This window comes from Rutilus rutilus (assembly GCF_951802725.1).
Source record: "Rutilus rutilus genome assembly, chromosome: 25".
NCBI lineage: Eukaryota > Metazoa > Chordata > Actinopteri > Cypriniformes > Leuciscidae > Rutilus > Rutilus rutilus.
In genome coordinates, this window is record NC_140229.1 from 25,987,428 (window position 1) to 26,000,393 (window position 12,966).

At 37.5% G+C, this 12,966-nt stretch overlaps 2 protein-coding genes across 5 annotated transcripts in view; both read left to right on the forward strand.

The window, feature by feature from the left end:
* The first annotated feature begins 13 nt into the window (after nucleotides 1–13).
* LOC311284712 (uncharacterized protein) lies at nucleotides 14–4,075 on the forward strand. 4 transcript variants are annotated; one of them, XM_084399916.1, is made up of 5 exons: nucleotides 14–60; nucleotides 1,801–1,883; nucleotides 2,967–3,352; nucleotides 3,433–3,518; nucleotides 3,791–4,075. In XM_084399916.1, the coding sequence occupies exons 3-5, from the start codon at nucleotides 2,977–2,979 to the stop codon at nucleotides 3,935–3,937; spliced, it is 609 nt and encodes a 202-aa protein (XP_084256042.1). In that variant the 5' UTR covers nucleotides 14–60; nucleotides 1,801–1,883; nucleotides 2,967–2,976; the 3' UTR covers nucleotides 3,938–4,075. The 4 variants fall into 4 exon arrangements, 3 of the variants coding, with proteins under 3 accessions (XP_084256042.1, XP_084256041.1, XP_084256040.1); XM_084399915.1 differs by lacking the exon at nucleotides 14–60 and having other exon boundaries at nucleotides 1,860–2,000; XR_014626267.1 differs by lacking the exons at nucleotides 14–60; nucleotides 1,801–1,883 and having other exon boundaries at nucleotides 2,791–3,352; nucleotides 3,433–3,619; nucleotides 3,791–3,909.
* A 1,454-nt stretch (nucleotides 4,076–5,529) lies between these two features.
* Nucleotides 5,530–12,966, forward strand: part of cdc42se2 (CDC42 small effector 2) — a 37,437-nt gene continuing 30,000 nt past the window's right edge. Inside the window, exons 1-3 of the mRNA XM_084400941.1 lie at nucleotides 5,530–5,595; nucleotides 5,707–5,727; nucleotides 5,951–6,201. The gene's annotated coding sequence lies outside the window, so the exon portion shown is untranslated. The remainder of the gene's footprint in view (nucleotides 5,596–5,706; nucleotides 5,728–5,950; nucleotides 6,202–12,966) is intronic.

Consider the following 12,966-nt stretch of genomic DNA (forward strand, 5'->3'; position numbering starts at 1 on the left):
ACCTCAGTGACGACTTCCGGCAACAACTCCCATTCCGGCGGAAGAGCTCTGTGTTGTCCTGTAAGTGTGTGTGTTTTTTTTTTTTTGGCACCTGCGTGTGTTTGTACTTCTCAAATCTCACGCAGTGATGCTTTTAGCTGCTTCGGCGATTTGTAAGAATATGTTTGCATGTAGAAAGTTTATTGTATGAAATCATATTCACTGTGGACAGATTGACAGTGCATAATCAGTCCATTTACACGCATCACTGTGGCAGTACCATGGTACAGTGATGGGATTATTGCATGTTAAAGGATTAGTTCGCCCAAAAATGAAAATGCTGTCATTATTTACTCACCCTCATGTTGTTCCAAACCCGTAAGACCTTCGTTCATCTGCGAAACACAAATGAAGATCTTTAAATGAAATCTGGGAGATTTCTGTCCCTCCATTGACAGCTACGCAACTACCACTTTGACGCTTCAAAAAGTTCATAAAGAGATCGTAAAACTAAGCCACATGAATCGAGCGGTTTATATGATGAACAGATGCAATTTAGGCTTTTATTAACATATTACCATTGATCAGCAAACATAAACAAGCTCAACAGAATCTGCTTGACACGAGAGAACAAACCCCATTGGTTCTGAGTTCTGACTAAGTGATTAACATTCATTTACCATGGTAATTTAAAGATGTTATTACATAGCACACAGTATGTCTACACAAAGTGGCAGTGATAGTTTTTTTGGTAGCACAAAACAGAAGTGATACTAGTGTATAAGCATTTGTGCATAATGACAGTAAATGTAGAAGTTAAATTGCTCTTAAATCAAGCTGAATGCTTTTGAATTTAAAAAAAAGCCTTCAAAAAGACCTTTTGAGAGAACAGAGTGTTGTCTAAATGTTAAGCTTAAGATGTGAAAGATTTATAGCATTTATATACAGTACTGTGCAAAAGTCTTAGGCATGTTAATAAGTTTATTAAACAATAAATGTACAATGTCAACATTTTTACAAAATGGTCATTAATTAGGCTAAATCTGCTTTAATATGGTTATAAGCCAATTGAGCCGTAATATAGCAAGTGCCTTACTGCTTTTATTATGATTTGCAGTTACAACAAATTTATCACACTACACTTTTCATTTCATACGCATGCGAATGCTTCAAAAGTTTCCCATTTCGCTGCGTTCCAAAGTTCAAGTTTGGTGAAATCTCGCATACTCAAAGTCTAGTGTGACCGCAGCTTTATGCTAAGCAGAGATTCCCAACCTTTTTGATTCCAAGATTAGATCCCCTAATTTAAAACCCTCTAATCTGATATCGAAAAAATAATTGCTCAAAAATATGAAGTTTAATGTTGTACAACTTTTTAAAAAAATTTAGTGTGTTTATTTTATTTATTTTTATTAAGATTGTATTAATAAAACTGTATTTAAATCATTTTAAGACTTACTGGATCCCCCTAGTGGGCCCCGGACCCCTGGCTGAGAAGATATAGAGCCTGACATAACAGAACGCTCCTATCAAGCAAAATAACTGAATTATGCATTTTTCTTCATTATACTGTCAAGTGAACATCAAACATTTAGCAGTAGAATTCATCCAGTAAAAATCCAATGTAAAATATACAGCATGCTGTAACATTGCAGAATTTCTTCCCTGACAATATGTGGGTGGGGACCATATTTCTAAAACAAATCATTTTCTTATTGAATATCCTAATTTGAGCTTTTGTGTAATTTGTGTATCATTTCTGTGTCAAGTAAATATGATTGTTATACCTTCAGATGGCTACAACAAAATGATTTCTTTCAGAGTACAAGTCCTGAAGCAGACACTGTCAGACGGCATCACAGAAAGTAGAACATAGGGTTGAGTTGGGTAAGATGAGCCAGTGGGTAAGTTGAGACACCCTTGTTTCTAGGCAACTGTGTACTGCTTTGTCATGTGACCAAACATTCTGAAGTTGCACAGCATAACCGGCTGTCTGTAAATGAGAGAAACACAAAGGAGAAGTAAGTTTGTTTTACTTGGAAAGTGTTTTTTTTTTTTTTTCATGTCAAAGTTTATTATTCAGCTCTAAAATTATACAGACTGAAAATCTGAAATTCAAAACAAGATTGAAACTAAACAGGTTTAAAAATAAACAGAAAGTTTTGTCATTTTGAAAAATACAAAACAAAGGTTATGAATTAAAATTAATATATGTTGATAATATTTTCATTTTGTAATCATTTGTAATGGAAAAAAATGATTAAATTAGAGAAATGCAAAATAGAAGCATTCTGACTCGTGGGCTTAGACTCATGGACCACTGTAAATCATAAAATTATTTATTAAATGTATAATTTTTTTTCATGATTTTTAAAATAAGTCTCTTTTGCTCACCAAGGCTGCATTTATTTGATCAAAAATACAGTAAAAACAGTATTATTGTGAAAATATTATTCCAATTTGTTTTCTATGTGAATATATGTTAAAGTGTAATTTATTCCTGTGTTAAAAGCTGAATTTTCAGCATCATTACTCTTATTACTACTATCATTATTATTATCATAACTCTTCAGTGTCACATGATCCTTCAGAAATCATTCTAATATGATGATTTGTTGCTCAAGAAACATTTATGATTATTATCAGTGTTGAAAACAGTTGTGCTGCTCCTGATATATCTTATAAAGGGAGTCTTTGATGAATAGAGAGTTCAAACAAACAACATTTGTGCAAATGTCTTCCCAGACAGCAACAGAGTGTCGGCCCAGATCCGGCCCACATGTGATACGCGTGAAATCCAGATGTGCCAGATGTGGCCCGGATCTGGGCCGACACTATGTTGCTGTAGTCACTTTTGATCCATTTAATGCATCCTTGCTGTATAAAACTATTTTTTTTAAATCTTACTGACACCAACTTTTGAACGGTCGTGTATGTAATGTTAAAATGCAATTTAATAATGCATTTCATGTTGTTGTCGAAACTAGGAAAGCTATCATGCCACGAAACTATATTCGAAAGACGGACTGGGGCTCGGTAACCTACGAGGAGCTGGAGAAAGCGTCCGTTGAAGTCAAGCGTGGGAAATCCATCAGAACAGTGGCGAAGGAGCGGAAGATCGGCAGGTCCACCCTGCAGAGGTACATGAAGAAGGCTGAAGAGAAGAGAGAGAAGACAGTCGGGTACAGAGGAACGGCGGAAGCCAAGAGGATCTTGTCCGAGGAATCGGAGGAGGAGCTCGCAGAAAACATCAGGACGCTGGCTGATCGCACACACACTCTTACTCCAAAGAAATGCAGGGAAATGGCATTTGAATTTGCACAGAAGAACAACATTCCTGTGCCCAACAACTGGGGGGAGCAGAGGTTAGCAGGTAGGGTCTGTCCGGACGACTCTTGCAGTAAATCCACTCGCTCTTCTTGTGTTGCTGACTTCAGTTTGTGATTCCTGTAGGTCGAGATTGGCTCAATAGTTTCATAGCCCGCCACGATCTCTACCGGCACATAACTGAAGCAGCGTCTTTGGGAAGCCATGGACAGGTGACAGAGCTAAAGCATATCTGACGCAATTATGAACTGTTGACGGAGATCCTGCAGTCATGGGAAACTTCCAAAGGCTTGGAGATATGGAAATTAATATAGTCAGTGAGCATTTATAAGCTCAAAAATAATTCAGAAATTGCTCTTGAAATGATGAAATGATCAAAACTGAAATGATTTTTAAAAATAGAAATGACTGTAGAAGTGATGGAAATGCTTTGCGGAAGATTTAGAGCTCTTACGTCTAATAAAACACTATATCCATTTTCTAGATCATCAGTTTCAGTCTCGTCAACCAAGACGAAATCAAAGAGGAGAGTGGTGTTCCTGTCCCGGTTCATGCCGCTTCGGAGGAGGAGAGCGCTGGAGTCTGCGCTGCAGATCGAGACCTGTTAAAGACGGACTTGTTTCTTACATGATGTTATATATGGGGGAAAAAAAGTTTAAACATTTTGGTGCTTAATCTTGTTTCCTGTTGGTTTAAGGATATCTTTGAGAATATAAAGTACTGCAAAATTACTTGATCACACATTATTAAATTATTATTATTATTATCATCATTATTGTACTTTTGTTTATGCTTTTACTTATGTAAATGATTTTTTCTTCAAATAATGCAACAAACATTCACGAAATGTTTCAAATCTGCATCCATATACAGTAGTGACCAAAAGTGATGTCCGGCCTTGGAAAATCAACACCTTCACCCTTTATTCAAATATATATTTTTTTTTAAATGTGTTAAAGATTTTGTAAGCATATTGCGTCAATTGTTTTATTAGTGATGATAACGCAATGAAACATGCCAAATTGTGCCGACATATTTTTTGGCCAGGCTGTCATACAAACAAATTATGGACACATGCAAAAACAAGAGAGAAAATTTAATATTTATTGATTATCTGATCATCTGATTATGTTGTAGTCAATGTACACCCTTAGGAAAATAAATGTTAATTGGGGTTCTTTATAGAACCCAAGATTCGTTACTAAATTATAAAGAGCCTTTTAGTCCAAACATTTTATATAAGGAGAAATGTCTAAAATTATTGTATATATATATATGAAGAGTTCAGATGCAAAAGCCTCTAAGTGCCATCTGACATTTGCTTCTAGAATGATAATTTTTATAAAGCTTGTATATTTAAGTTCAGTAATTTCACTTAAATGACAATTAATAGGTAATTTGCATTGCCATTTAAGTGAAATTATTGAACTTAAATATACGAGCTTGATAAAAATGATCATTCTAGAAGAAAATTTCAGATGGCACTTAGAGGCTTTTGCATCTGAACTCTTCATATATATATATATATATATATATATATATATATATATATATATATATATATATATATAGCTAGTGATAAAGTGTTGAACTGTTTAATTAGTAACATTTAATAGAAATAGAAATTAATTAATTAACTAATTTTGTCAGATAAATACCTTAATCAAATATAGTATTTTCCTCATATTTTTTTGGTTCAATCGCACATGTACAGGGTCATTAAGACAAATACTGTAGCTCAAAGCACTTGTGATGCCAATGGGTAAACCTCCCACCCTGTATTGGTTGTCTCTGTTTCTTATTATCTGTTTTATATCTGGTGGAAAAAAAAATGTTTCCAAAGATATTAAATACAGTGCACTCAGGAAGTATTAAGACCCTTTCATTTTTTCACATTGTGTTTTTTTATCTACACTTTTACTTTTGCAAATTTTCTGGCTGGTCCTCATGTACAGTTAGGTAGATAAGTGATAAAATTGAGTTGATGTCCTGCGATTTGACATGATATAGCCTTCCAAAGACTTTATACAGATGGTTCACCCATAGACAGTAAATAAAGAAGAAAATGTTCACCTCACTCATGAATGGGAGAAGAGAAAGCGCAACGTGCAATATGGCGGATCAAGTCCCGCCTTCTAAATAAAACAGCCAATGGCTGATTAGTAAAGTCATCACGTCACTGCAGAAACGGAGAATTTGATTGGAAGAGATAGCTGTATGAATGACTGAAAAAAAACCCTGCCGTTTCAAAGATGGCCGCCTAGTGAAATGTGAAATGTCTACTACTAAGTATTTTAAACGGCATTTTGCTAATTCCAAGTATTCTCTCAACATTTATTTTGAATATTAAGTGGTAATGAAAAAGTATTTATTGCTTCATAATTTTTTTTTTTTTTTCAGGGGTCAAATTGCTACAGAAAGGTATACCTGAGTGGCCTAAACTCGGCTAGAGCTTCAACAACACATTTTTACTTGATTATTAGATGATTTTTTTAGGAAATAATGGGTTCAATTCGAATTTAACATGATTAATTTCGATCAGGAAACATATCTCAACAGAACACGAGGGTTGGCTGATGTAGGAAGGTGTTGCATTACCCCGCATTGACGCATAGGCGGCGCTGTTTCTCTGTGTTTTGTCTAGTTAGCGCACAGTGGGAGTGTTCCGCCTCAGTCAAGGGCTCCTTCTCCAACACTGCTGTCATTTACAACCAGAAAAGACACAAAGGAAGACGACTGGTGAGAGTGTAAATCTGAGCGCGTGACAGTGCTGGATGTGTGTGCGTGTGTCCGTGTTCATGCTGTCTGCGGATCGTCTGATCTGATCTCGGGCGCAGGTGGATCATTTACCGCATTCATCAGCTGAGCCTCGGACATCAGCATCAGCATCAGTCGGTAAGACAACTACTCATATAAATGATTCATGCCAGTTACAGTTACATCAGATCACATCAATGAACTTCACGATACGACTCAGTAAACTGCTGTATTAATCAGCCTGGAGTAGCCCAATGAAACCACATTTTCCTGTAAATGGATGGATTCTTTGAATAATAGTATCTGGTTTCATAAGAGGGAAATGCAGCAATTTTTCCTAATCATTAAAGGATTTGTTTTTTTTTATAGCAAGACATAACGGGATATATAGCAAGACATAACGTCAGTGTGTAAGTGTTACGCCTTATCTGTTTGATGGTATACTATAGGCGTTCATGTAGGCTGGAACATTATGATACTGGTACTGCACATTATGGTACAAGACACAGCCTTGCAGAAATGCAGTAGGAACTGTTGAATACCTGTATATTTTAGGAAGTAGTTTATATTCATTCTGTTTTGCCTTGCCTTTATTTGCAAAGCAAAATAAGAAGACTCACTCATTGTTATGAAAATTAGAATTTTAGTCTTAGCGTTGCATTGCAAACGCCCATGTGAAGTGAAATTCATGATAGACTGGTTAAACCTGGTGCGTAAAATTAATTTCACATTTATTTGTATAGCGCTTTTCACAATACACATCGTTTCAAAGCAGCTTTACAGAAAATGAATGAGTCCACATCCACAATATTTAGAGGGATGTGTTATCAGAGCTGTCTAAGTTATGTATTTCAGAAATGTACCTATACAAAATCACAGTTAGCTAAAAATGTATTAATTTAACAATGTAATAATTTAAGGCAGAAACAATGAGCTCATTGAAGTAACGAATACTTGTTGAAAATGTAGATAAACACACACATGTGACCGCACATTCTTTATTAATGAACAACAAGTGTTGTTGGCAACCATAAACAGAAAACATTTGAAAGATGTGACTTGGTGGAAGACTTTTTTATTTTTCACATTATATTTATAACTACTATAGTTATAAAAATTGGTGTCTTTTATCATATTGATATGTAAAATAACTGTAACTTCTCCTACCTGTGGTAAATCACTGCAACACTCATTAAAGGGGCAGTTCACACAAAAATGAAAAATTGCTGTTAATTTACTCACCCTCAGGCCATCCAATATGTAGGTGTCTTTTTTTTCTCCAGTAGAAATGTAAAGAAGATTTTTAGTCAATGGCTACCATCCCTTTGAGAATAAAACAACAACAGGCAAAACTAAATTAATACCCATGACTCCTTACGATGGATTGATGTCTTATGAAGCGAAATAATCGGTGTATCAACGTTAAATCTCAGTGAAGGAGGAGGCGGGAACCGGCGACTGTTCAACGTAACTGGGCAATTCCACGCAAAACTGTCACATCCATAACGCCAACACAATGCCATGGTATTTAGTTGGCGTTATGGATGTGACAGTTTTGCGCGGAATTGCCCAACTTTAAGATCATAAAATAAACAAACACAAAACGAAAGTAAAGCGTAACAAAACAAGCACACATAAACAAAACACAACATCATGTAGTCCAGGCCTGGTCCTCTCTCGTCCTTCACTGTCGTCACTCCTCCTTTTATCCTTCTGGAGCTCATCCGTGGGACTCAAGACTTTTATTTATATATATGCTTTTTACAATACAGATTGTTTCAAAGCAGCTTTACAGAGATAACAGGAAAATAACGCAAGTAATTTCAGTGATGGTTCATTTTTGTTGTAAAAAAGTTATTAATTTAGTTCATTTATTCATATAGCCACTCTGGAGAAAACCGCGATGTCATCATCCAGCTCAGTTCAGTTCTCATATAATGGTGTCAATGCAGGCAGATCAATAATATTGTTGAATATTAAATTAAATGTCCTCATTAGCACTCGCCTGTGCTTATTGGCTCCGTTCCCACGGCTCTCGGCCCCGCCCTGCTTGCCTCAATCGCTCTGTTCAAGAACCGGTCCTGAGCGCGTTCATGGCAGTCGAGCGCGAACTTCCTGTCGCATAATGACGTATGTGCGGGAGCTCAAAGGTTGGTAATCTGTGAAAAGTAAGTCTTCCTGATTGAGATCGCGCAAGCGAATGTAATCTTGATATTTCTATATAGGTTGTGGCATCCAGGATAAGCACAAGTACCACTTTGATGAGCAATACAACACGCATATAAACAAACACAGAGTCAGCTCACGTGTGAGTTTGCTCCCGCACATACAGTGGTGCTCGAGTTTGTGAACCTTTTAGAAATTTCTATATTTCTGCATAAATATGACTTCAAACATCATCAGATGTCCTAAAAAGTAGCCAAAGAGAACTCATTTAAACAAATGAGACAACATATTATAATTGGTCATTTATTTATACAAGAAAATGATCCAATTGTCCATGTGAAGCTCTAGGATTAGCAGTTCATTTGAAGGTGAAATTAGGCTCCACCCGTTCTGAGATGTTTTCAATCAATGGGATGACAATCAGGTGTCAGTGTGTGCCCTGTTTTATTTAAAGAACAGGGATCTAGCGAAGTCTAAACTTCACAACACATTTTGGAAGTGTATCATCATGACACGGACGAAGGACTTCAGAAAAGAGTTGTTGTCGCTCATCAGACTAGAAAAGGTTATAAAACCATCTCTAAAGAGTTTTGACTCCACAAATCCACAGTCAGATTGTGGAGAAATGGAAGAAATTCAAGACATTCAAGAAATTCAATTGAAAAAATTCATGCTAGAGAAAGCCTATGCCCTCCAAGAAGAACATTGCTGCCCGTCTGTGCTAAAGATTAAGAGGACAAGCCAGAGGGCTATTGGTGGACGAATGAGACAAAAATATAACTTTTTGGTTTAAATGAGAAGCGTTATGTTTGGAGAAAGAAAAACACTGCATTCCAGCATAATATGCTTATGCCCTCTGTGAAACATGTTGGTGGTGGTATCATGGTTTGGGCCTGTTTTGCTTGCATCTGCATCTGCGCCTGGATGAATTGCTATCATTGATGGAACAATAAATTATGAATTATGCCAGGCAATTCTAAAGGCAAATGTTAGGACATCTGTCCGTGAACTGAAGCTCAAGAGAAAGTGGGTAATGCAGCAAGACAGCGACCCCCCAAGCACATTAGTCATTCTACCAAAGAATGGTTAAAGAAGATCAAAGTTAAGGTTTTGGATTGGCCAAGTCAAAGTCCAGACCTTAATCCAATTTAAAATGTTGTGAAAGGACTTGAAAGCAAGCAGTTCATGTGAGGAAACACACCAACATCCCAGAGTTGAAGCTGTTCTGTACTGAGGAATGGGCTAAAATTCCTCCAAGTCGTTGTGCAGGACTGATCAGCAGTTGCTGGAAACGTTTAGTGGCCGTTATCGCTGCGCAAGAGGGTCACACCGGATACTGAAAGCAAAAAATCACATACTTGTGCCGCTCTAAGATATGTAATACGGGATAATTGTTCTTAATAAATAATTGACAAAGTAAATATTTTTTGCATAGACTGTAAAAAAAAGATGGATGACGCACCTTCACTCGATTCCATTGTAGAAAAGGAAATATATTGTAGATATGGCGCTTACATCTCGGAGCCCGAGTCTGCGCAGTAGCGAGTGTGAAGTGGAGCCGCGGCATCACACACACTCCCGCAAAATCGGTTTGTACAGTTACTGCAGAACAACTCAATATGTCGGTGTGAAATAAACAGCTATGGAAATGTAGAAATTAAAGTTTAAGCTCCAATCTCCTTCCGAAGATCCCGAAAAAAGTCGTTGGTGCCTCAGTGACTACTTCGCTCAGAGAAACTGTCAATCTCATCCGTCAATCTCAGCTGTCAATCTCATCCGTCAATCTCATCTGTCAATCATGAAGTCACACTCCCGTTTTTAACTTAAACCAAACTTATTTAAAAAAACTAACACTTGATCTTACTTCAGCGTGAATAAAAACTACCTAAAACGACAGAAACCATCTTTGGAAAAAAATAATTTGATTGTTTAGTCAATCTTTTTTGCGCCACGGACCAGTTTAATATCAGACAATATTTTCACGGACCGGCCTTTAAGGTGTGGCGGATAAATACAACAAAATAAAATGATACGACCGGCATAAAAAGGGGGGTATTTTTTCAATATAATATTAAACGTGAATCCAATGTGTAGGCCTTCTCGCAACTTTATTAGCAGTGTCCTCGTAACATCGCGCCTAAAGACAACTGAGAAAGCCTGAACACAAACAAAATGCCCCCCAAAAGAAAAAAATCTCCATGTTTTCGTTGCTGATGCGTTTATGTAACATGTAAGGGTGGCGCTGCCAATAAAGCACATAAAAGCTGTCACAAAGAACCGGCAAAATTAATGATATGAATATGTAAAATACAGCAGGAGACATTTTAATTGTTTACTAATAAACAAGTGTTTTCTGTGTCAGTGTCGGCTGCAAAGATGAAGTTGACGATGCTGACTCGCGATCTTCGCAGTAGTCAACGCGCCAGAGAGAAATGCACATTTCATCGGGATGACATAAGCAGAGAATAGTCTGTTTTCTTTTGTTTTGAATTGTTCTGTTTAAAAGTAGACATTTCAAGCTTTCTATATATCTCAGGTCTGTGAGGCAAGTAGGCTACCTTATCACTGAGTTTCGGTTAATTTATGAGACGAGCTCCAGTTCATGCGCCGGCGCCTCCGTGTCATTATTATCTATTTTCTACTATATTTACTTCTTTATTATTATTATTTATTAAATCCAGGCAATTGGTTGATGAAACATTGATTAAAATTAAGATACAATTAATACAAAACAAAATTAAATTTAAAGACAGGCTTTGTGCTTTCTGTTTGAGGTCTCTGTGAAAGTTTTAAAGCAGTCTTTTAGTGCCGCTTTCAGAGCGCTCACGTCCGTAACGGAGAACTGTCCCGTCTGTAACATTGTTTTTTTGTGTGTGTGTGAAATACATTTCTAAATAAATGCGACTTATAGTCCAGTGTGACTTAGGCTATATGTTTTTTCTTCTTCATGACGCATTTTTTGATTGATGCGACTTAAAAGTCCGGAAAATACGGTAAGTTAAGTATTCTTTTTGTGCGGCCCAGTACCAAATGTCCGGGGGTTGGGGACCCCTGGTTTAGTTTGTCTCACGTCTTTTTAGATTACATGGAGAGGGCGGGGTTTATGAGCTATACTGCATCCAGCCTCCTGGGGGCGATAGAAAAGATTTGACTTCACTTTTCAGGACTTGAGACAGGTCACATTTGTTTGATTGGGTTTACTTTTAGGACTTTTACAAATCTGATGATGTTTTAGGTCATATTTATGCAGAAATGCTAAAGGATTCACAAACATTCAAGCACCGCTGTATGTCATTATGCAACAGGAAGCATAAGACCTCAATGTATCACCATGAAGTGATTTGCTGTTTATTGTAATCATCTCTCTGGTCATAGTGCGGCAGAGAAAGCAGATATGGCATTTGCTCTGCGGTGTGACATGTGAGACTTGCAGTCAGGAAAGTAGTAAAGTCAGCAGAGTCGCTCGCATCATGGCTGTGCAGAAAGGAAGGAAATTACCCTCATCAAAACACATCAGTCAAACGTACATAGTGTGCAGCACTGAACACCTCGCTGCTTATACCTTCAAGAAACGCACTCATTATTAATAATTCTGTTCAATCAATATCTGGACTTAGCTACTTAATTATTGGCATTATGTTTAGAATTTGTAGCCTGAGAAGAACTGGACCCCCAGTGTAACTTAGTCAAGTTGTCCCTGTAGTCAATCATTTTATCCCTTAAAACTCATCTTTGATCACCAAAATGACAATTTAAATAAAAATTTCCTTGAAAAAGATTTCTTCATGCCTTAAAATAGCTTGAATGTAACTCAACACCCTTGCCTCATTTAGTATACGTGGTTCTATGAATATACAAATGAGCCTCGCCTCCACTCACTCACTCAGCTCAGAGATCCACTCGTTGACGATCACACGTTGATCTGATTGGTTACAAGGTAGTTTGTGACGTCAGAGACTGGGTTTACATTTGGTATCAACATGCGATCACCGTGATCCGATCAAACAGATCGGATCATAAGCCAATCAGGACACCATAAGCCAATCAGGACAAACGCTATTGGCGGGTTTAATCCAATCCAATTCCAGAGCTGTTATGGCTCTATCCAATTCCTTTTAACCTCTCCACGATGCTCAATGGCTTCTTTTTAGAAAACAACTCACTCGATTGGGTGTAAATACCACTAACTTTTGCACAACCTGCAAAAATCGCTTGATTCCATCGCTGCATCACACACACATTTCCTGCCTGGAGTTTTCGTGTCGCTCTGCAAAGTACGTCACCCGGATCGTTGGTCTGATTGGTTGAAGGACTATCCAATTGCGTACAGAGTCATTTGAACTCTGCCCGTTGATCACGCCTCTTGTGCAGTAGAAAATACAGAGCAGACTCCTCAGACCAATGTTCAGTCTTAAAAGATTGAGCTTAGTCTGGTGATAGCCAGACTAGCTGCAAGTACTAATAATGTGGATAGATGCCGTAATGGAAATGCTACAGAGAAACGTATGGGTCCGAGAACGTTGCCAGCTGTAGTGGGAAAAATGCGCGTTCTTTACAGAAAATGAATGCTTCTGCAACTTTCGGGTGCGAACTGCGAAGGCAAACATTTCAGTATATTTGCGATGTAGCCTACATGTACTTCGCACTCGACTGTATCGCAAAACCACACAGCTCTCAGTTCCGGAGAGAGGAGGGGGAATAATGACGGTGGGGTGGGTTTGTGTGACGTCCACCTGT

Bases quoted from the DNA above. Each gene is read 5' to 3' on its own strand.
- LOC311284712 (XM_084399914.1), top strand. From the start codon at position 2,926: ATGCAATTTAATAATGCATTTCATGTTGTTGTCGAAACTAGGAAAGCT. The intron at 3,353-3,432 runs GTAGGGTCTGTC...TGATTCCTGTAG, and splicing joins GGGGGAGCAGAGGTTAGCAG to GTCGAGATTGGCTCAATAGT. The intron at 3,519-3,790 runs GTGACAGAGCTA...TCCATTTTCTAG, and splicing joins CTTTGGGAAGCCATGGACAG to ATCATCAGTTTCAGTCTCGT.